The sequence below is a fragment of the Seriola aureovittata genome, chromosome 20, assembly GCF_021018895.1.
Source record: "Seriola aureovittata isolate HTS-2021-v1 ecotype China chromosome 20, ASM2101889v1, whole genome shotgun sequence".
Classification (NCBI taxonomy): Eukaryota; Metazoa; Chordata; class Actinopteri; order Carangiformes; family Carangidae; genus Seriola; species Seriola aureovittata.
In genome coordinates this window covers 8,771,614-8,795,995 of record NC_079383.1, presented here as the reverse complement: position 1 = coordinate 8,795,995, position 24,382 = coordinate 8,771,614, and the positions used below count along the sequence as shown (strand labels likewise).

The 24,382-nt window shown below is 38.6% G+C and overlaps 2 protein-coding genes across 2 annotated transcripts in view; one reads left to right on the top strand and one right to left on the bottom strand.

Annotated features, from left to right (window-relative positions):
- The first annotated feature begins 4,448 nt into the window (after positions 1-4,448).
- Positions 4,449-21,523, top strand: txndc5 (thioredoxin domain containing 5). The gene is made up of 10 exons (XM_056364244.1): positions 4,449-4,689; positions 9,130-9,282; positions 9,735-9,840; positions 9,946-10,042; positions 10,733-10,848; positions 11,299-11,385; positions 11,988-12,140; positions 12,792-12,874; positions 13,041-13,170; positions 19,549-21,523. Exons 1-10 carry the CDS (start codon positions 4,502-4,504, stop codon positions 19,669-19,671), a joined length of 1,236 nt encoding a protein of 411 aa, XP_056220219.1. The 5' UTR covers positions 4,449-4,501; the 3' UTR covers positions 19,672-21,523.
- Positions 21,524-22,826: 1,303 nt separating this feature from the next.
- bmp6 (bone morphogenetic protein 6) overlaps positions 22,827-24,382 on the bottom strand; it is a 52,972-nt gene continuing 51,416 nt past the window's right edge. Inside the window, exons 6-7 of the mRNA XM_056364760.1 lie at positions 24,020-24,130; positions 22,827-23,326 (exon numbers count right to left, since the gene is read on the bottom strand). Coding sequence (XP_056220735.1) covers positions 23,177-23,326; positions 24,020-24,130 — 261 coding nt within the window. The 3' untranslated portion in view covers positions 22,827-23,176. The remainder of the gene's footprint in view (positions 23,327-24,019; positions 24,131-24,382) is intronic.

Here is a 24,382-nt window from a genome sequence, read left to right as displayed (position 1 = left end):
AGAAGTAATTTACCACCAAACATATTCACCTTCTGAATTTAGCGTGTTAGCGTGCCGATATTTCCTACTTAACACCAAATGTGCATAGCAGAGAATCATTGGAAAATCATTAAGTCATAAACCTCAAGAGAATTTAAAAGTTTAATCTCAATGATGGCCCTGGATGAAAAATTAGGGGATCACCAAAGGCTACAAGTCACTTTAAGGGGAACATAAATGTGTGTACCAAATTTCATGGTAATTCATTGAACTTCTGTTGTGAGATTTTCATTTAAAACTACAAAAGGACCAAAGGGGTGGACAAACTGACAGACCAACAATGCCTTTCATAGGGCTGTACTGTAACATCGGTTTGTAAAAAAAAGGCTTTCAACAAATTGTGTAGGTAGATCGCAGTTAGTTGTTTTGTGTTTTTCCCTATTCTATCATTAAATTGTATTAAGTTTACAAGCCAATCTCTAGTGTTTTAATGTTTTTTTCTGGGATTGTTCCAAACATGTGGGAGAGCTCTTTTCCCAGTACGGGTACCCGCAGTAGGCTGCCTGTGAATGACATTGGTTCCCCTCCATTGGTCAAATCCTGTGTCCAGGATGTGATACTCATGACCATGAGTCGAGTCTGTATCCCTAATGGAAACATGTCCGGCTTTGGATTGCATGATGTCCAGTTGTGGGAAGACAGTGCTGAAAGCATTACTACAGTTTCCAACATGGTAATTCCCATATGTTTACGTTACATAATTGGATTTGGTCAGAAGCCATAGCCTCTGAAATATTCCAGAAATTCTTCTTGAAGATTTTCTCAGTGTGTTCCTTGGCAGTGTTGAAAAGCATACTCCAATTTGAAATGATAAAGTTTGTGATAGGTAGTCCACAGCTGCAAAGAGGGGTGTTATTGTAGACCCTCTGCTGGGAGTGTGCTGCTCTTGGAGCAGTACAAGTGAGTGCAGCCCTGAAATAAGTTTTAAAACATACAATCACTGACTGAAGGTTCCGACACTTACAGGAGCACTAACTTGGGGATGAGATACAAAAGATCAATTTTCTGCACGGCAGCAAGCAGCTCACTCTTTGAATCTGTGAAGATATTCTGTCCCCTGTGTCTGTGTCTATCTGTATGCGCTCTGTAACTGCATATAACAATAATCACATTTCTCCCTACAGTTGTGTGTCTGTATCCTCTCTGTCTGAACAGAAAGGCAAATTCGTCTTGTAGTGTGAAAGGAGTCAATTTTTGTGGTTGTTGTTTGTTTGCGGGTTTATCCACTTTTAAAAACTCAACCAATGAGGTCTATCAGCAGAAGTTCAGGGAGCTTGACGTCTGTTCTAACAAGAGCCAGAGAGAGTTCTACAATTGACTTACAGACTTATACAACAAGCAGCTCTTTTACTGTCGTGAGAAAGGGCACATTAAGCTAGAGTGTCCAGTGAGGAAAGCTCAAGCAGCTTATTTTTGTACTGTTCCTTGACCCAGTTAAAGTGAGAATTGTTTAGTAGGAAAACGGCACATCATGACAAGTAAGATGAGTGGTAAACCAACCCAAAGACTTCTTGATACTGGTAGTGTGCATACACTAATAGACCCATCACTAGGGGGAGAACCCTAGGAAAGCCAGCAATACTCACAACTGTCCTGCTACTATGGCTGACATCACACCAACAGTATGTTTTGTCAAACTAGAAATAAAGATGAATGTGTGTGGGCAAGTTATTTAACGTTACCAGACATACAAATGTGACACCAGTACCTGCTTGCTAACCATCCAGTTGTGATTAGCAATCACAAACCCCAATGGGACAAAACAATATTGCAAATACAGTTGCTACTGCTGTCTGTCCCACTTGAAACCAGTCAAACAGATTGACATCGCAAATTTGTTTGAAACTATTGAAAGCTAAATGAAGCACTTGACCACATGGTGGCGAGATCTAATCTCTTTTTTACAGCAGCACTGGGATTTCTTATAGATTTAATTAACAAGACATGTTAGCTTGTGAGTTTAAGAAGTGCTGGTAAGAAGATTTTACTACAGGCTAGCTCTTCCTACCTGTCTCCAATCTTTATGCTAAGCTAAGCCAAGCTAATTACTGGCTGATTAGCTTTATATTTAGCACAGAGCCAAAAGAGAGCTATCAATCTTATCATGTAACTCTTTTAAAATTGTATTTTTTATGTCAAACTTTTACTTTAATGGCTTGGCCTACATACATGGAAACAAATTGCATTATTTCTTATGTAAATACCTGCTATGGGGCAGCCAAGAAATCAATTTTGGTTCCATCCTGCAATTTCGAACATCATTCAAGTATCTGCAGACTGCTGACCCTGTGGCTTTGTTAAGTTTGCACTCTGTAAGTGAGGCTACAGTCAAAAGGTAGAACATTTCATGAAGTTCTTCAAAACTGTACAGCCAGAGGTTAAAGAACGTCTCTTCTCAGCCTTAGGGTCAGTGTAGCATCATCTCCCTCTGTGAGTGAGTCTCTTACAAGTACATTGCTTCTCCTCTGAATGCCTGTGCTCCCTGTGGGCAAAACAATGTGTGTGTGCTTGTGCATGTGTGTGTGCGTGCATGTGTCTATAACAGTGGAATTTTAATGGCTGTCCAGGGAACAGCAGGGCATCACCTGACACAAGCTGCCTCAAAGGCATGACATGCACACTCATCACACTCATCTATACACAGAGCATTTCATAAAGACCTCAACCAGTAATTTTATATATAGATATAGATACACATCTATAAATCTATATATATAAAACTTCAAACACTGGTTCTGCATGTTAGGTTAGGTTAATTTTTTACCCACTTTTAGTATATAGACATTCAAGAGGGTTTGGTTTTATGAAAGACCTTTGACAGTCTGGAATAGTGTTATCCAGATGAAAGGAAAAGGAGGTATGATTAAAGAGAAAGCAGGTACTTGTGACTCTGGGAACACACACACAAACACACTCCGTTGTGGGAATAGACGCATAATTTATATTCACAGTTGCCATTACACAAGGCTACAGCCCCCAAAAGAGACACTATTTATCGAATGTAAAAAATTGGATTGATTGTATTGGCCTAAAAATGTTCTATAGCCTAGTTATGATGAAGTGGTAACTCTGACTCATATTTGACCATTAGTAAAGGCCAACTGTCAATCTGTTAAGTGAACCAGAAGTGATGTGAGACCTGACCTGTAGTGCCCATATTTTTACAGTTAAAGTAAAATGTTACCTTAGTGTTCTCTTAATCTAGAATCTATTTTCATGATATTTCATCGATTTCAAATTTAGGTATTATATAAGTGGCCAGTTTGTTCTAGGTAGATAGACTTATGTGTTTAGCATTTTTGTTACCCTACCAGAGGTGAACAAATTATCCCAGATGTCTCAAATTACATCCTGATGATGTTTTTTTCACACTGAGAAAGTAAGACTGATTGATTGATTGATTTTCCTTTAACTATTAAAGTGATATTTCACATATTTCTTATTTTACAAACATCATCTTAAATATAATGTGTTAACCTAGTGTAGTCTATGTGTCTTTGAATAGTTACATAGGTTTATCCATACTACAAATGGGGATGTAGGGATGTAGCATGGCTATGACTGAAAATTTTGAATATTGACAGCCCCAACTGGTACATTATCTATTATCAGTGGCAACAAACACAACTAATGCTTTGTTTTAACAGCAGAATGAAAAAAATGACATTCTAATGGTATCAGAATATATTCAAAGTTAGGTATTGTTAGGTAATGTTTTGAAATTCTGACTGGTTGGCACTAACAAAAATGCATTCCATGTGTTGACCCTGGAGTGGCTGTTTCTGAAATAACCTATGTTCAGATAATCAGTATCCCTATTTTCTCTTGACATGATCAAATCATGGTCACAATGGACTAGACAATGTTGCTGGTGCTATAACTTTATGATTTTGGTAATCAGGTTTAAAGTAAAAATCTTTCCCCATGGAAATATTTGATCTCCTAACCTCTTTGTTATTACTGTCTCATTGGAATGAGTAACACTGAATTGGATACTTCAAATAATCAACACAAAAATCAATATGACTGTCCACAGAGATCATTAAATAAATACCCAGTAACTTTTTTAGTCCCTCATGTGGCAATAAATCTCCGGGACAAACACACGCATGCATACATTCTTGTAGGATTAATTAACTGTATCTTCTTTACTTAGTAATATGTATGCATTATTTCCCCTCCAGTGAGGTTTTACCTAATAGGCTTCCATACTTCATCAAAGACTGACTCTTGTTTGAACCTGTCTGGTTGGATAGAGTTGCAACGCGCTTGCAGTCTGCCACAGATCTACAAAACGTCCTGATTACATATCCATCTGGAACTACAAGAATCTCCATATGTATGTGTCCCATCCAGAGTTCACATTCCTTTCAATTCAGCCTGCCAGGGGGCGTGCACTCTGAAAGTCAGTCTTTTCACAGTACACCAGCAGGGACACTTAAGCCACCGAGAGAGATTCACAATGGCTCCAGCACTGAATTACACATCCATTATCTTGTGTGGTATTTATATTTTTTCGCTGCTTTTTGCCAGTGTCTTTTGCGACGCCGTTGCAGAAGAAGATGAGCATGCCAAGCACTTATACACAGTGGAGATGTTCAACGAAGCTGTGCCTACCGCACCCCACTTTGTCATGTTTTACGCCCCATGGTAAGTAAAGGTTACTAAGTTTTTCCAGACGACGTTGAAGAAATGAATTGACATTAACATCAGGCTTTCTTTAATATATCCCACATGCACAGAAAATGGAAAGGTCTGCCAGTTATAGTTAAAGTTAAGTGGTACATTAGCCAACGTTAGCATGCAAGCTAGTTGCTTACACGGCCCCTTTTGGTAAACGTGTGGTTAGCTTAGCAGCTAACTAGCATAGCCAAATGATTTGCTAGTCAACTATTTTAACGGATTGAAGCACACTAGGGGCCTCGGGGCTAACAGTTCGCTCCTCGGTGCTAACAGTTCGCTATCTGTTGGAATTTAATTGAAAACTTTGTAGTGAATGTTCAGCGGGGTCTGAAACAATACAATGCAGTTTGTTGCGCTATGCTTATTCACTGCAATTGACGAAAATAATCAGTCACCGTTCCAAGTTGTAGTTTGGGAAGCTTACGTGGCACTTACTGATTGACCAGTGTTTACAGCAGTTCTAAAAGTGGGGTCCACGGAACTCCAGGGTCACGGGTCTCCCTCAGGTTAGGTGTCTCTTTTACCAAACGTTTGTCTAATACCCTGAATGGTATTCTTATAATGGATTATGTAACCTTAGAGTTGCACATAGGGCTTTTCTGCGTATTCTACATTTGCACTAAATAGCCTACTACGGCAACAAAGCATCATTATCAACAGGTTTCAGCTTGAGTTTCTGACCTTTCTTTTCCCAATGACATGGATGCACATTATTTGTGTCTGTATTCATTAGGGAGTAATATGCATGGTGACAGTTATTCTTACTTATGTCTGAAACATTATATGAAATTAAAGCTCCATGTGTCTTTCTGAGCAGACTAGTAGGAAACTTGTTCCTTTATCAGTTCCTCCAGGATTTCGCAGGCTTTTTTGTTTCTGTTCTTTTTTTGGGGATTGTTGCCATCTAAAATACCTGACTTTGTGGTTGCCTCTCTTAAAAATTGCAATGAATGTTGCAATGTTTTTAGATGTTTTTTGCAATGAAACTGTGGGAGAAAATACAAATTGCAAAAATTGTCACTACATTAAAAATCATAATAACAATTCATTAAAAATCGAAGGCAACTTGTACCAATGAGAATAAGTCCAGTGCAGGGCACTTCATCACCAGTGAATGATGAATGAAAGAATGTTTTCTGTCTTTTCATCTTTACTTATTAACAATTTAAATCACTGAGTAGCTCTGAGGCTACTGGCATCTTTTAACGTGGAATTTGTGTGTTACTTGATGTTTGATTAACATTCGGAAATCAAACAATACACTAGAATGCTGGAGTACCCAATCTGTTTCAGAATCACTTCCTGTTATATTTCTTTAAATTCTCTGAATATCCCAATAGCAATGAATAAATTCTCTGACAGTAAACAGAAATCCGTCCACTGTGGCAAGCACAGCTATAAAAACTCCAGCCAGAATGCAATGCCGAGAAAGTACAACCAGTTCCACTTATATTAATACTAATATTGGCCATAACTCATTAACAATTTGTTTGATCATCGTAAAACTTGGTAGATATCTCCAGGTTGTTAAAGTGAGTAGGTCTACCAAAGCATTAAGTAGCTAATATTCTGCTGCTTCTCTCAGTTGAGCGAAGAATGGTTAGAACCCGCGAATTGCTGCTTGTGTACAAATAACGTGGCCTTGTATGTTATCTGTGTGTGTGAATGGCACGTTTGTGTTTTGAGTTTTATTTAGTTGTGTGAGAGACTCCCAACTTCCACACCTTTTAATGGACAGATTGATGAGACCACCACCCCCACTCCACCTCCACCATTTTATCAGTTTCTTTCCCAGTGCAACTTTATGGGATAGAGAAGTAGCTTAGGTCTTCCAACCTATTAAAAACAGGTTGCTGGCGACCCGTTTACAAATGTGTAAACACGTAAGGTGTTTGTAATTGTAATTGTTTAGATTACTGCTAATCATATGCATCCCTCTTTCGTGTGTAGCTTGTTTGTTTTACATACATAAGGGTACTTCTCACAATACTTGTTCTAGCATTCATTTTTTAGCCTACTAGTTGAAGACCATTTCTCATAATAAAATGTATATAATAATCAACCAGATTATGTGAACTGTAGATGTTTTATTTCACCTGGAGATAAAAGTAGCAGAGCGTCGTTCTGGTGCACTCTGGCAGCTCTACACCTGTGGTTCCACCACAATGTTGCACGTGGTACAAACCAATTTAGCCCTGCTTTTATGCAAAACACCGGGGAACTGCTTTACACAGTCTTCAACAGTAATTTTTGTTGGTAAATGTGAGACGTTTATGTCACATATGTCTGCAGCTTCAGAACATGCTTCAAAGCCAGAAACAAGGAAGTAAGTTTGGTGACGTACTTCAAGGTAATTTGCAGTGACTGGTATGATTGGTTGAACTTGTAGCAAACTATGATGATTTTTGATCAAATTTGCAGAAAAGTTGGTGATCACAGGGGTTGGTTGAATTTGCATTAATTATTGCGATTGCAACTTTCCGGAGGGACTACCAGGAACCCTATTGCAATTGCTCAGATTTTTAGGGGTCCAAGCAGCTTAACTTCTGAAACCCTGTTGTCTTTGTTTTCATTATTGTTAAGGGTTCGAGTCAAAAGGCCGTTTATCAAGTTCTTGAGACATTGGTGTACATCATCTACAGACGGTGCTTACAAAAATCTTACATTCAAAGGCTTATGTGTTTGCATTCCCTAAATTTAGCTGAATGTCATGTACATTTCCACAAAGGATTTTGTTTTCTTGGGAAAATTGTGAAATATGCAAAAGAAATTATATTTTTTCCAAAGTAAGCTGTAAGTGTGATTTGCACGAAACTTTAAGTGTATCATAAATGTCCTAAAATTAGCACAAGTTCTTAAAAGAGATTTTATACTTTATACTACAAAAATACTTAAGTTATAAAGGACAAACCTGTACTCATACAAAGATAGTGATGATGTATCTTTACATAGGTGTATCTAATTAACACAGAACTCCACACGGAGGTTTTGTACAAACCTTGCTGTACACAGGCCACTAGGTTGTGCTTCTACATAAAGTTTGACTCCTCAGACTTCCTAGAGCTGCCTGCCAGCCAATCTGAGCAGCGAAGAAAGGCCTTGGCAACGGAGGTCCCCAAGAACCGATGGCAACTCTGGGCTCAGTGGCAAAGTTTGCACCCAGGCTCATCTCTCTCTCTCCTGCACCTTCACCCAGCTCTCCCGCTGCTGTGCTCTGCTCTCCTCCACTTTGTTTAACAACTCCTCCCTGTCTAATATTACTTGTCTAATAAGATTACATTAAAAGTGTGAGTAACGTAACGCTAACAGCGTTATATAGTTTACACTCACATCACATCTGATTACAAGTGTGAACATTAAAATACTGTTTTTTACCTAACCATCATCATTTACGAGTCAGTAAAAGGCTTATGATAGGCTACCTGACTAGCGTCTTCTTCATCTGTTGTCTTTCTCTTCTTAGAGAAGTATCTGAACAAGCTCATCTGAAAATGCAGTCAGCAGTTAATACATAATGAAGTGTAGATATTAGCTTAATGCTATCAATTAGTTTACCCAAGTTAGCGTCACTGAGTTGGCTAATAAGTCTACCTTTTCTCCGGTGATTTGCTGCCTTATTCCTCACGACTACACTTCTGACTCTCACCTGGTGCCTGACGTGATGTCACTTTCAAGGCCGCGCTCTCGGCGTAGGATCCCCCAACCACACCACTCCCTCCCTCCCCTCTCCTCCCCTCCCCCCGCTGTTGCGCTCATCATCACACAGGCTGTGCTGTGAAGGTGGAGAGATGTTGCGGTGGTGAATTTGCGACAATAAAAAAAAAAAAAAAAAAAAAAGAGATTTGAAGGCGTGGCGGGCCGCCACTGCTAAATGACTGTAGAGGAAAGACTGATATTTAATGAAAACCTGGCCCAAAGTGCTCAGGACCTCAGACTCGGCCTAAGCTTTGCTTTCCATCAGGACAGTGATTCTACACACACAGCCAGAACAACACAGGAGAGGCCTATGGAGATCTCTGTGAATGTTGTTGAGTGGTCCAGCCAGATCCCTGACTGGACTGAACAGAATGGCAGAAAATTCCCAAAACCAGGTGTACAAAGCTTGTCGTGTCATACTCAAGAAAACTGCAGGCAGTAATCACCAACAAAGTTGCTTCAATGAAGTACTGATTAGTAGAGGGTCTACAGTATGTCAATGTGATATTTCAGGTTTTCCTTTTTAATGAATTTGCCAAATGTCTGCTTTCACTTTATTATGTGGTATTGAGTTTAGATTGATGAGGTGAAAAAAAAACTTGCTATGCTAAAAATGATTTTAGCATAAAGCTGTATCATAACAAAATGAGAAAAAGTTAAAGCTGTCCAAATACTTTCTGAATGCACTGTTGTCACCACTGTTGTATCCAGGTGCGGCCATTGTCAGAGATTGCAGCCTACATGGAATGAAATGGCAGACAAATACAACAGCATGGACGAACCCCCTGTTTATGTGGTAAAAGTAGACTGCGTCCAGGATACCAAATTCTGCTCCAATGTCCATGGGGTTAGAGGGTACCCTACGTAAGTACAAGAGTCACATCAACTGAGGTAGTTAATCAGTTCATATCAATTCATTGGCATGGATGAGGTCAGCTTGGACATTTTGAATTTTTAGGCCAACTAACAAACTGAAAATCATGAAAAATTATACACTAGCCATGACATATAGGAGAAAAACAACTCATACATGTAAACATTCATTTTCATCACTGATTGACAGAGAAGTGATACATTGACTTGCATAAAGTTGAATATTCTGCCAGTATCTTAATGACATCCTCTTAAATCTTGGCTATTGCTCACTGTGTACTCTACATGCAAACACAGCAGTCACTTGGGTAATAATTTACAGAATTTCTTTAAAAAAAACACTACCAGGTCCTATATGTTGAAATTATTAACTTAAGACCTGAATCATAACTATGCCATGCTACAGTTCTCTCAATTCAAAATGTTTTTTGTGTTATGTGTAGTCTGAAATTGTTTAAGCCAGACCAGGAGGCAGTTAAGTACCAGGGGCCCAGAGATCTGCATTCCTTGGAGACCTGGATGCTTAAGACAGTCCAGGAGGAGCCTTCGGTGAATATTGTCCATTTGATTAACACCAACAAGTTTATAAACCAGTAACACGTAAAATGTAAGAACAGTGTTGTTCATAGATGCTTGTTCATGTGTGCCCTCCAGGAACCGGAGAGTGAACTAGTGCCTCCCAAAGCCCCAGAGCCCAAACAGGGCATGTATGACCTCACTGCTCTCAACTTTAAGGCCCATATAGCCAAAGGTAGAGATGTAATATGAAATATGCTGTTAAATGCTTCATGAAAATAGTGTTGTAACAGCTAAGTTAGGCAAATTAGTAGGTAAATTCATCTTGTGTATTTACACAGCTGTATCCTGCCTTAACAGATAAACTGTTTCTGTTTTGTCTTTTTTTTTAAACATACTTTAAGTTTCCAGGCAGGTTTTCAGGTTGTGATTCTGGGTCCTTTGTTAGAGAATGAAAACTCCTTGCCTTGATTTACATAACCGACAGTTCAACACAAGAACCTGAACCACAATCTGCAACACCCCTCAACGCAATATGTTTCTGTATTTTCAGACGACTAATTGTCTCCGTGAAATTATGTTCTTTAAGCTCTGCTGAAGTTGAATGTTTTGGTTTTGAAGAAAAATAAATTATTCATGTTTGGAGACAAAAAAATGCAGGATATGACATAGGCAACGGTGTTTATAGGTCCCACCTTCAAATCTTGGCAACAGAGCTGCAATAAACATTGTGTAATTGGTTGAGTAAAACCTCAGGGTAAGAGGTGTATAATGTCACATAGAAATGGGTACACAAAGAAAGGCATTTTACTTTAAATGTACTTATTGTATTACTTTATATTCTTCTTTGTTTTGCATTTGTGTTCAATTTCCTTGCCATTTATCTGCAATTTATTTTTCTCATCCTTTTCTCTTCTTTTTTCAGGTTCTCATTTTGTTAAGTTCTTTGCCCCGTGGTGCGGCCACTGCAAAGCCATGGCCCCAACCTGGGAACAGCTGGCTACCACCTTTGAGCAATCTGATGACATCAAGATTGGAAAAGTGGGTCATTCAGATTATGTACAGATTGACAGGTTCTTGCTACAAATACTAAATAATTAGTCGGATATTAAAACAATCAAGCACCATATACTGTGACATGGGTAAAATCAGGGCAACTACCAAAGTAGTTGTGTTAATAATAATGGCTACCTTCTCCACAAAAAAAGGTTTGCTGTCTGTTTTAACAATATCAGCTGCCTTTTGTAAGGGTCTTGAAAGAGTTTTGAAATAACAGTGCTCCATTTACTTTTTCATTGCAAGTAACTTTAAATTAAACACCAGTATTTCTTTCCAGTTCTTTGTTTGTCAGAACAGAATGCTGGTCATATGAAAAGCCACCTCATTGTATTCTGGGTTCTTAAACAAGCACTTTTTGAGCAAATTTGCAGGGTGAGTGTTTGCATTTATGTATCATAGTTTAATAACGATGTTTATGCATTTATGGCCTAGGTGGACTGTACACAGTACTATGAGGTGTGTTCTGACAACGGTGTACGGGGGTATCCCACACTGCTCTTCTTCAACAATGGACAGAAGGTATGGAAGTTTTGGACGAGTGGTAACTCTTCATTCTTAAATGAGCTCTGCATGCACAGCCCTTTGACTTGAACTGTGGCCTGCCTCCGTCTGACCTGCTGCCACTGTGACTATCATGTCACAGTGGCAGCAGGTCAGACTTAGAGGTAAGATTTACTGCAATCTTCCATGACATTTCATCATAATGGGATTACTAAAGACATTAGTCAGTATATATGGGAAAACTAGCATGTTAATGACACAGCCATGATGTATGTTTACATGGCTGTCACTAAAGATTTGATAATGATCAATCAACATTTTGCTTCAGCCAAAACTACGGCATTTGGTTTTGCTATGTGTTTTAAAGACTTATGCATATAATTGTCGCTGTAGGTGTGGTGTAGCAAATACCCCACATTGATTTATGGGGCCGAACTACACGTTGTTGCGACACAGAAAACTATGATTGATTGGCTTTGTCACTTTGTTGTTATTATTAATAGCTTCCACAGATTGTGTGTGTGTGTGTGTGTGTGTGTGTGTGTGTGTGTGTGTGTGTGTGTTGTGTGTGTGTGTGTGTGTGTGTGTGTGTGTGTGTGTGTGTGTGTGTGTATTTGTAGACAGAACAGTACAAAGGAAAAAGAGACCTAGACTCTTTCAAAGACTTTGTTGACAACCAGCTTAAGGCTGCCATCGCTGAAGAGCAGGAACCAAGGGAAGAACAAAAACCAAACGAGTTGCCCACTGATGAGCCAGAAAAAGCAGAGGTTAAGGTGGGTGTGAAAAAACATACACAAGAACGATTTTCATGTTCTCTATGTGTATTTCCTGGTTTTTGGTGATGCATTTACATGGAATCTTTTAGCTGGCACCATGGATCTACAGATGGCTGCAATGCTGGTTAAGCAGGTGTTCATAAATTCAAAATAAGGCAATTATTGATGTACTCAGTGGTGACATTTTACACAGTTTATCGCTGATTGAATGCTGATATTAAAGCAAGCTACAGCCCATACATTGGTACCTTCAGTGGGAGTCCGATTTGCATGAGAAGCTGCTTAAAAATGTTACAGAATAGCTCTTGATGTCTTATAAATAAGTATACATCTATGAACTTCACTATGTGCGTCTGAACTAGCATTTTGGTAAGGTAATATTTGCAAAAATTGTGACTGTAACTGTATCTGGGAACCCTACCCTCTGCTTGTTAGCTTAGTCCTCCACTGTGACTACCCTAATAAAGTCTGTCACACTGTTTCATATTTGCCATTTAATCAAACACATGTAAAGATTTTAATGTGAACATCAATGGGTACCAAAAAAAGTAGATCCACCACCCAAACTGTTAAGAGTTTATCTACATTTTGTATAGGAGCAGCTTAAGCAGCTTAATATCAGAGTTTCTATTCCTTTCCTGTCTACAGTCCAGCGTGTTGGTGCTGACAGAGGACAATTTTGATGAGTCAGTGGCCAAGGGCTTCACCTTCATTAAATTCTATGCTCCATGGTAAGCATTTTTTGGAATAAGTGACATTTAAATCACACAGATATTAATATATAAGTTGAATTTAATTGCTCAATCAATGTGCCACAGAGTTGACCTGAATGACTTCTTATATGATTCTTCGTGTGCCTACATAAGAGTTTGAGTTCGGTGTTATCCTGCTCTCTAGGTGCGGCCACTGTAAGAACCTCGCTCCGACATGGGAAGATCTTTCCAAGAAAGAGTTTCCCGGCCTCACTGATGTCAAGATAGCCAAAGTGGACTGCACTGTTGAGCGCACACTCTGCAACAAGTACTCTGTAAGTATGTGGATGTCTTACTAAAATGACAGAGAAATGCAAGACTGCTCTCACCAATGTCCTTGCCCTAAAAATTTAATTAAAATCAGCAGCGTGGGAATACTTTGGATATCCCAAAAACTAACATGGGGTTTTCTTCAAGGACAAATATTCAGTTTTCAAAAAATGTGGACGCAAAGTGGCTGGCAAAGGAAGAAACACTCCAAACTTTACTATATTTTCCCATCTTCAAGAATACCATTGCTCCGTGCAGATCAAAGTATGTGTCCCATTTATAACCTTGATTCTCCAACGAAAAAATGTGTGAACGCTAAAATGTTGATCATGAAATGTGCTGCAAAGAAGTCCAAAGAAGAGAAGACACAAAGTTAATGACGTGCAGTAGTGCAATATAAATGCATGGGGAGATAGAAGAAGAGAGAAGTACTAAGTGTGTCATAGGGGTTCCCCCAGCACTCTAGGCCTATAGCAGCACAACTAAGGGTTGAGCCAGCCCTAACTAAAAGCTTTATATAAAGTGGACAAATTTAAGCCCAATCTTAAAGGAGGGCGCCTTCCTCCCAAACCAAACTGGGAACTGGTTCCACAAGACAGGAACCTGTTGGCTGAAGGCTATATATATATATATATATATATATATATATATATGTGTGTGTTTATTTATATTTATATATATGTATGTATGTATGTATGTGTGTATATTTATATGTGTATATATATGTGTGTGTGTGTGTGTGTATGTATGTATATATATATATATATATATATATATATATATATATATATATATATATATATATATATATATATATATATATATATATATATATATACACACATACATATGTATATGTATATACACACATACATATGTATATGTATGTATGTGTGTATATATATGTGTGTGTGTGTGTGTGTGTGTGTGTGTGTGTGTGTGTGTGTGTGTGTGTGTGTGTGTGTGTGTGTGTGTGTGTGTGTGTATGTGTGTATATGTATGTCCACTACCCAGGATTGGAATGCTGGTTGTAGTTTATGACTCTTATCTGGAGAGGGACAGAGGAAGGGAGGTTGGTATGTGTGGTGTGTGTGTCCATGCATGGCACAGAGAGGCCAGGATTCACACCTTAGTGATAATCAGTCCTTTTGGTGTCACTTGTCCTACTTATATAAAAAAAAAAAGAATCAAATGTCATTTGACAGAGTCTTATTGTTACAAACTGGAGATTTTGCCTATATTCTCCAGTTGCCTGGTGTCCATTCGTTGATCCTGTGGAGCTGACCCTTTGGCCCGTGGTCTGGTTCTGTGTCTCTCTGACATGCTAAAAGCATGGTCTGTTTGTGAGAATGGTCCTTTGTCTCTATTTCCTATCAATTTGATAGTTTGATGGTGGGAAGAGTAACAAAGTGTCAGTTTTGGGTCGGTAACTCTGCATGTCCTTACAATGAACTTTAATGGCTTGTGACTGATGCCAGGCCTGGTATGTACACCAGACGTATCAGTTCCCAGGTGAGAACAGCAACGAAATCAACCAATTAATTGTAGTTAGGCTCTTTGAAGCCTGAGCATACACCTGAACAGTTTAAAGTTTGAATGAAGTCTGTAGCTGAAAGTATGCTGAAGTAGTTAAAGTTCAAAAAGGCTGAAGCTTTCAAGGATTTGAACATGGTCTTCATTAATTTGAATGGCCAAAAAAAGCAGAAAAAGCTTAATATTTCAAAAATTATAAATGATATTAAAAAGTTGAATTTATCCGATAATCTATAGAAAAAGCCGAATGTTTTGATAGTTGAACGGTTTTGTAGGACAAAGTATGAAGGAGTAGTTATGTATAAGAATAATAATTAGAAAATGCATTTCCTACTGAAAATGCATGTGAATCCTGAGAGCTGAATAAGAGCAACTGCTGATGCAATGCTAAAGTAGTTTGAGCAATTGCTGAAGTAATGCTAAAGTAGCTCAAGCAATGGCTGAAGACAAAAAGGAGAATCTGTAAGCTAGACGTTGAATGGTATGAAATGGCTGAAAAAGGCCTAAATTGTTGTTAGAAACAGCATAAAACTCTACAAAAATGTACACAATATACAAAACAGAAAGAAATTTGAAAGCTAAATGGCCTAAATTGGCTGGAAAAAAAACCTGAAAAAGACCAAATGTACAATCAAAACTTGTAATGTCACACCTGAAAGGGATTAATGACACAATGCTAAAATAGTTGAGGAAGCAGGTCATATTAAGCGAAGTACAGTGCTTCGAAAAATTAGAGCTGAAGTCCATTAGCTGCAAAAGTTGAGAACTGAAACATGTTTTTGAAACAGTTAAAAGTCAAATTATTTACTGGCAAAGGTGGAAGTAGGAATAAATTGCCCTAAAAATGTGAAGTAATGATGTTGAAAGATAAAATCCATCCTAAACAGTAGAAACTTTAGTTGAAGTCATCAATAGGCAAAATAATTGCTTCACAGCTGGAAGTGTTGTGAAAAGTTTAACGTTTGGACAAAGTCTGTAGCTGAAAATATCCTCAAGTAGTTGAATTTCAAGACACTGAAGTTTTGAAGGATTTGAACATCGTCTCCATTTACTAACGATGTTAAAATATTGCAGAAAAAGTTTATTAATTCAGAAATGATGAATATTATCAAAAAGTTGAAAGAAAGGATACATCTCCTGAAGAGGCCGAATGTTTTGATAGTTTAACAGTTTATGTAGCACAAGGTATGAAGGAGTAGTTAGGTGTCACAGAAGAAAAATAAGAAGAATTAAAGCTGCAAGCAGCGATGAACGGGATCCACATGTCGATCGGATGAATTCCCTAGTAGGAGTTTGTTAAAGTACGTGACCCCCAAATGGCAAAAAAGGTGCCAAAATTGCACATTGAATTTTACATCAAAATGTAATGTTCCACGGATTCCACACCATTCAGCATAAACTCACCATTTTAGCAGGGATGCATCATGTAGGTGTGCTGCATACTGGAACCACTTTTGGAGAAGATTGGACAAAGTATGTCAGATTTATAACCACTTCCTTTTTCAAAATTCTGCATATTACCATGAGGTGGCGCTATGACTATACCCAAATATGATCATGGATGTGTGTTCAGGGTGGGACACTTGTCAAACCTATAAGGGTTGGGGGAAGTTTGGAATGAGCGCGATTAGAATTTCCATGGCAAATGATTGAAATTTCACCACGCCTTTGACAAAAATGCAAATGCTCTTCAGGGTAGCATTGCTCCTGTCAGAAGATGAGGATAAACCACCAATGATCTTGAAATTTGAATAATAAAGCCACTTCCTGGTTCATAGTTAACTCACTGCATGCTAAGTGAAACGTTAAAATTGCCAATCAAGGATCATCAGCATCTTCAACAAAATATTTTGTGACCCTTTTTTTGCGTGCCAGGTCAAAAATATAGGAATAATAAAGAAAAGGAAAATCATAATGTCACATGTTGCCATGAGGTTGTGCTATGAGTATTACTAAATATGGACATATAGGTCTGTATGAATGGGCCATGGGGCTGGTTGGACCGTGCGCGACGGAGTTATAGTGATTTGAATTTTCATGGCGAAGGATCACCACCACAGGAAGGCCATTCCACAAAAAGTCACAGTTTTGACTTTAGTGCTTCATCAAGTTGTTAAGCATTACCTGAGCATGTCTGGGTCAAGATACAAGCAACCAGCTATGGGCAGTATATCAAAGCATAAAACTGGACACTTCCTATTTCCACAAGGGGGTGCTATGAGTATCACAGCACACCATGTCGATCGGAGGAATTCCCTAGGAGGAGTTTGTTAAAGTGCGTGACCCCACCAAAAAAGGCCCAAAATTCACATATGATTCAAAATGCTGGTCTTCCCGTTTGGTTTAGACTATGGCTGCCAGAGACTTTTTTGTTAGTTTGGTCATGATACATATGGGTACCAATTTTCATGCATGTAGGTAAAACCACTGGGATGTGGGTCAAAATTATAGGAGCCACTATTGAGCCATTTTGCCACGCCCATGTGGGAGACCCATAAAATATCGAAAAATTTTGCCAGACCAGAGGCAAGTACAAATTTTCCTGACTTTTCAAGCATGGGAAAGTCCCCTAAAAGGTGATTTTGGTTCCGGAATAATAATAATAACTAGAAAATTCCAGGGAAATTTTGAGTGCCACAGGGGCTACTGCCGGGATGAGTACATGATTTATTTCCAGTGTTCAAAAGTCACCCTGATCATATTCTGGTTTTGAGAAATGTCTTGATATAAAAGACTCTGATATAAAACAATGTCACATCCCTCCATCATGTATTATGTGGGAAATATCTCATATCCTGTGTTGTTTTTTTTAATAAAACGAGGGAACATGTCTTCAAACGGGCATTTAAAGGGTTAAAATCCTGAAAACTAATAAACATTTGGTAGGTTTGAGCAGAACTGAAGTGGTTTAAGAGATGTATGCTAAAAAAAGCCCTAGAGGGTACAAAATGTGTTACCAGTGTATAATAGACCTGTAACAGTAACTGACATTAGATTTTAAAAATAAGTCACTTTCTTGCAGAAATCCATACCTTCAGCTGTAACACAGCCAAAATGATCAGCAAATCAAAAAAGAAATGTGACGAAAATGTCAAAAAAGGACAGAGGGACCCCTGAGAGTTAATAAATCCCATGAAACACAATTTAAATTACCACTATTATGTTTTTTTCTGTGCTAAATTTAACATTACTGGGGAGGAGAGCAACGCGACTAGAAGTGACAGTGAGAGAGGGCTAGTAGCTTCTCCTCTCCTCTGTCTCAGCGGAGACCATCACAACTTCATTCACTCATTTAACAAAACAAAACAAAAGCAATGAAGGAATCAGTAAATGGACTTACATATTTAAGACCTAACTAAATGTAATTTAAGACCTACCATGCGGCTAGCGGAGCTTGAAGAGTTGGTTATCTGGTTGCTAGGCAAGCACACACGCACACAGGTCAGACGCTGCCGTTGCCATGGCAATGTGAAAATCTGCCCAGAATTTGGCTTCTACATGGCTTCAAACAATTGCAAATTATGAGAATTATGATGACAGACACTGAAGCCAGAAGTTTCTTACAGTCTCTATTTTATTCAGATATTCCTTAAAATGAGTGAGTAAGCTCAGTGCGAAGACAGAGTGAGATTCTTTTGAAAAAAAAAAGACGATTACATTAGGTGTCAATGAGAGTGAGACAGGTATTGCTGCCGGACTCGGCAACCCCGTTTAAATTTTGTGCAGACCCTGCCTGTCAAAGTTACATTTTATGAATCCCAACAACTATGTCTACATTTTGAGAAAGAATTATTTGTCTCCTTTTTACGGTTTGGCCGTGAGCTCGAGTTAAAAATAAAAACAAAGGTTATTTTTTACTGTTTCACGCACTCTAGCCAACTGACGCTGTCACTCCAACTTTGAAGAAAGAAGGATTTCCACTCCTTCTTTGAGTGCTCATAGTTTAAAAAGTTTACATGTTATGTAAAAACAGGAGAGAGCAGAAGTTTTCCTCCGTTTTATAGTTTGAATCACATTTCTACGTGCAGGTATGAGAGAGCTGGGTGACTCAGTAAAAAGGTGAAATTTTGTGGGTTTTTAAAGAAAATTCCAATGCATTCCTAATGCATTATTTATTCCCAGTATTTTGGGAATAACTTTGGGAAAAATTGGAATTTTAACACCAAAAGTCATAGCACCTCTTTTGGGATCAAGACGCACGTTTTGATTTATATATTACCGGGGTTTTCTCAAAGCTGCGGGACGAGTTATGCGCCAAAATTTGCCGGAAAAATAATAATAAGCCTGAGGAATATTAATAGATGCCTCGGGGCTCAGAGGATTTGGATAACATTAGTGTGAATGCCTCAGCATTCACTAATAAGTATGCAGAATAATAATATATGCCTTCAGTGCTATTGCATTGCAGGCACATAGGAAATAAATATTCCCTCACTAGCCCTTTGATTATGTCTGGTACATTGAAATGCTTTGACACAGCCTACTGTTCTAGGGCTAGAACAAAAGCAGATGCATTTGCTAGATCTATGAATGCCACTTGTAAGTCTCTTCTTTCTTTTGCTGACAGAGTTTGATGCCAGATTATGCGTGTGTGCTCCAAGCATCCAGAAAAATGCTTGTTTACCTCTAGAGGTAAACACGATTCATTGTGCCTATCTTTATTTGTATGCACTCTCTAGCTCGCTCCTGCTTGTTTTTTCAAGTGCCACTTCTCTCTCTACTAAATAGTGCATTGGTACCGATCCAAAATAAAAACTAGATAAAAACCTGCCCTAGCTCTTTCCTTTTTCTGTTGTTTGTCTGAGTAAGCACATTGAATAATCCCCTGTTGTTTTGTTCTCTCTTTCCAGGTGCGAGGTTACCCCACGTTGATCATCTTCAGAGCGGGGGACCAGGGTGACGAGCATCATGGTGGGAGGGACCTGGAGAGCCTACACAACTTTGTGATGAGGCAGGCGAGAGATGAGCTGTAGAAACAGTAGTCAGTGCCTACAGTGCATAACTGGCCAGTAGGACACCACTCTCTCATACACTTGCCAGACCTTTCTTTATCTATCTCCAATCAGGTTCTCTTCAGAAATGAATCAGCCAATGGTAGACTGAAGCAGTCTTTTCTTTTTCCGGTTTTCAAGGATGGAATGATTCAGTAGAGTGTTAGGGATGTCAGTGTGTTACTCACTGTTGCTACCCATCCCCAAATCTCCTAATATGGAGAATACTATTGTATTGGTTGGGTCTGCAAATGAAGTAATATGTCTGACATCCTCTTTGCAAGCACTGCTAAATGATCAGAACCAGAATTTCTCACATGTAATGGTTATTAAAAAGGTAGCACTGAAGGCGTTTGACGTTTTTTAAATGCAAAATTTTATACATGGGCTCCTTTGTTAAATCATGAGCCATTGATGTTAGAGTACTGTCACTCTAAACGTAAAGGTTTGCGTCACCCAAATGTGAAGTTGAGTGTTAAGTTTGGGTACCTCATATCCATGCCAGTAATGGCCTATCTGAGTTAACTCTCAGGGAGTGTGCAGGCTAGAGGGAGTTCTGACGGGCTTTATTGTTGTCACAGGAGTCTGACATGGCACAGGGAACTGACTTGATATTTCTCTTCATGACTAAGAGGAAACTAAAGATCAGATCAACTTGAAAGCTCATTGAAAGCTCATTGAAATGTAAAGAAAATTGATAAAGATCTTAGTCATGCACCCTACCCCATTTCTGACTCCTGTGGTCTCAGCCACCCCTCTCAGCTCCTCCTAGGATTGAGGCTCTCAGGCCTGGACCATGTTGCTCTATATCTCTATTACTGAACATCTTAAAGGTTACTTCTGCTTCTGTTTTATTTTTTTGTTTCATCATAAATAGTCATCAGCAGGTCATTTGGAACAGTCACAACTTTGTGTAAAGTTGTTCCTTAAAAGTGTCCCTTCATGATTATCATATACAAAAATCAAAGGGTGAATGTAAAGGCATTTATATATTTCTTAGGCCAGGTTCACATACAAAGGTGTTGGGAACCAACAGGTGGAACAGGAGGGGACAGTTGGGTCTCTTGGACCTAGTAGTGAGATTTAAGACACAAATAGCAAGAGTTCATGATCTCATAAGAAAGAGTACTCTGTACTTTGATTGCCACTGAACCCTCAGTTATAGCTCTTGGTGATGGCACTGTTCTCCTTGTCATCTTTTCAAAGAAAGAAATGGTTTTGTGAAAGCTCTTGCACATGTGAGGTTAGAACTGAAAGAACACTGACTCAAGTTTAGGGTCAAGTGGGTTGGCTAACATATCACCTCTTTGACTGTGATTGTGATTATTAGTCTTAGTATCCGATATACTGTATCATAACCATCAACCCACAAATCCAACTTGTACACAGAGTTAATTTATTCAACAGTCAAACGCCAAAACAATGTAATCTGTCACCACCGTGGTTGTAATATTATTTGCAGTTTTGCCAGTAAAAGTTGAAGTCTTTTTCACCACACTTTTCAGTGATTATTTGATGCAAACTGCCTCCACCTGCAAGTCCATGCTCATTCCAAAACAAATGCTCTTTGACCCAGGTTAAGTTAAAATTACTGCACAATGCAGGGTACCATTCATTGTATCATCCATGTAAACAAACAGTCAGAGACACAGCAGTTACTTGTCAGTAATTCTTTTTTATGGATAGCACATGGTCTAAAGAACTCAAGTGACAGAAGTCTTTTTCCTTGTGAGTCGTGGGTTGTGCAGTACCCATGGATTTTGTACAAAAACAACTAAATGATGGCAAGTTGTACCATGAGATTTCATAATAAACTTTTTTTTTTCAAAAATAAGTCTTTTCATGTGTTTTTTTTGCATGTCTTTATTAATAAGGTATGTGATTTTTCTTTTTAATAAAAGGTGCAATAAATAAAGTAAAAATGTACAAGTATTTACAAAAAAACAGTCTAAACATGATCATAAATGTAAACAGCAGCTCACCAGAGGTATATTTTGTAATTTCTGATTGGTTAGGCATGTAAGGTATTTTGATTCTTACTGGTATTAGTTTTTCATTAAAATATGTAAAAAAAAAAAAAAAAAAAAATATATATATATATATATATATATATATATATATATATATATATAAAGCTCACAGTAACATGTCAATTGGCAGGAACGTTGCCACTGGACAGAAATCTCAACATAACTTTACCCTCTGGATTGAAAAAGTAAAGGGCTAATTTCAGTAAGCTGGCACAGAAACTGTTCTAACACCTGTTTTTTACTTGCTAAATGTTTTTCCACAATCTCTTGAGCTGTCCGGGGTGGAAGTGTTTGTTAACTTTGTGCAACATGGAAATGGCCATGCGGTGTGTCAGAGGGATAAGGCTGTATTCTTCATTTCTTTGGAGAAAAACATCAATTTAGCCAGATTATGCATCATGTTGAACCAGTCTTGTGAAAAGTAGCTCAGCGTGAGCCTGGCAAATATTGACATGGAGGGAATATTTGGAGAGGTGTGCTGCTAAAATTGCATGTGGTCACTTTGGTTCAGTCCATATTATATTTTAGGAACGCAAATATAGCTTGAGAAGAAAATACATCAGGAAATCTGAAACTTCTGACTCTGATGCATAATTCAGTATTAGATTGTTTGGGTTAACATTTGCACCTAAAAGGAAACTGGGTTTGTATTTTCCTATTTACTCAAGCCATTTATACAGGTTTTGTCATCTGACCAGGTGAAGGCACTGGCTACTTCTGGTTTTCAGTGCTGTGATATCATAGCCAACTACCTGGGGTCATGCATTGTAGAGAAGATGTTCATTAGGAATTATGTGAGCCTCTTCTGAGAACTGATCCACTGTGTTTTATATATATACATATATGTGTGTGTGTGTGTGTGTGTGTGTGTGTGTAGGATTAGGGAAAGAAAGCAGCGCTTGGATTGGTTCAACAACAGTTCAGTTTTGGCCTTGCCCTCTTGGTGAGGGAGAAGGTGCAGTAGCCTCTTAGGCATTCATACACAGAATTCCATAAACACATGTACAGACTTAAACACTCCCTCCCCTCCCCTCCCCTCCCCTCCCCTCCCCTCCCCAACACACACACACACACACACATAGTCACTCATTCACTTGCAGACCCATGAAAGAAAAACTCCACTTTAATGCCAGTAGAGAAGGTGATAGACAATTTGGTGACTCAACATTGCAGTAGGGTGAAGTTGCCTCTAGATGATACCCATATGGTTTCATTTTTGCAATGGTCCCCACTTAGGGTGATGCCTTTATGGCAGATGGTTATCAGATTGATATTTTTAGATGTCTAAGATTATTGGAATAGAACATGTAAATAATCTTTCAGGGTGGACATTCTTTGCAGGCTGAGAACTGCAAACTGGTGTCTACTTGAGGTCAACCTCACCCAGGAGTCACTGCTCCACTTGCAGCCCTTTGCCAACCCATTTATCAGTCAAGCATTACTAGTACTTGATGTTGTCAGTGGCAGCCACAGGCCCGCACCACCATGTTCTTGTACTTCTTAAGTATGACGTTGGAGTTGTCATCGAAGTAGAGCACTGAGATGGCGTGGAGTTTGGTGGGGGCGCAGCATGGTTTCGGTACATTCTCAGGGTTCATCAGGTGCACCTGAAAAACACAAGAAATACTTAAAACCACTTAAGGCATCAGTCTGCATTTATCATATAGCACTGATTCCCAGTAAACCACACAGTCCACATTCACAATGAACTAAATATGCATTATTGCATAAACACAGTAGTCTATTTGTGGACTGGCTATAAAATATTAGAGCACTAGAGTGGAAAGTAGTAATTAAAAAGATAAGAGGTACACTATAAGGTGTCTGCAGCAATTCAGTATCTCACCTTCATTGAGCTGAGGAATTCATAGGAGACAGATTTTTAAAAAAGAATGGTCAAAGTCCAAGCAGCAGAATCTTGACTTTTACTCCAAAGAATTGGTCATGCTCCAAAACCACTGCATTCCTTATAATGCAACAAGCCCAATTTAAGATAACTCTAATGACATCATCAGGATCATTTTCTCAGTCTTTACACAATCCATACAGAGCAATAAAAGACATACAACTTTTTTTTCAAAGTGAAGTAGTACTCTTCATGCTAAGCAGCTGAAAACAGTATATATTCATTGATCTTGAATCCCTTAAAAAGTCCAGACAGACTCTAACACACAACCAAACAAAATAAACGTACTAACAAAGGATACTGGCAGCGAGGTGAGACTTAAACCCACAATAACTTCTCCTGTACTGTGTAAAGAATGTAGTTAGCATGGTAAATTCTTGTAGGTTGGTCTTACCAGTGTCTGTACAATGGCATGGTTGGTGGCATTCATGTGGGCATTAAGGGGAAAGGAACACTCTCCATCACAGTAGTTGGCTGCGTAGCCTTCAGGAGCAATTATCCAGTCCTTAGAGAAACACAGTTAACATAAAAAGCACAGTCACAGTTTATCAAATCGATCAAATCAAGTAAATAAGACACCCTAATACATCAATATCTAGTCTATTAGAGAGGTCTATTCTTTGTTTTGAAATAATAGAATGGTGTCTGGTTTTATAATTCCACCATATTTGAATGCTTATCTTTGTAAACAACTGGATGAGTGGTGTATATTAATGCCAATTCATTTTGTAATATAGCCATTGTAGATAGTTATACC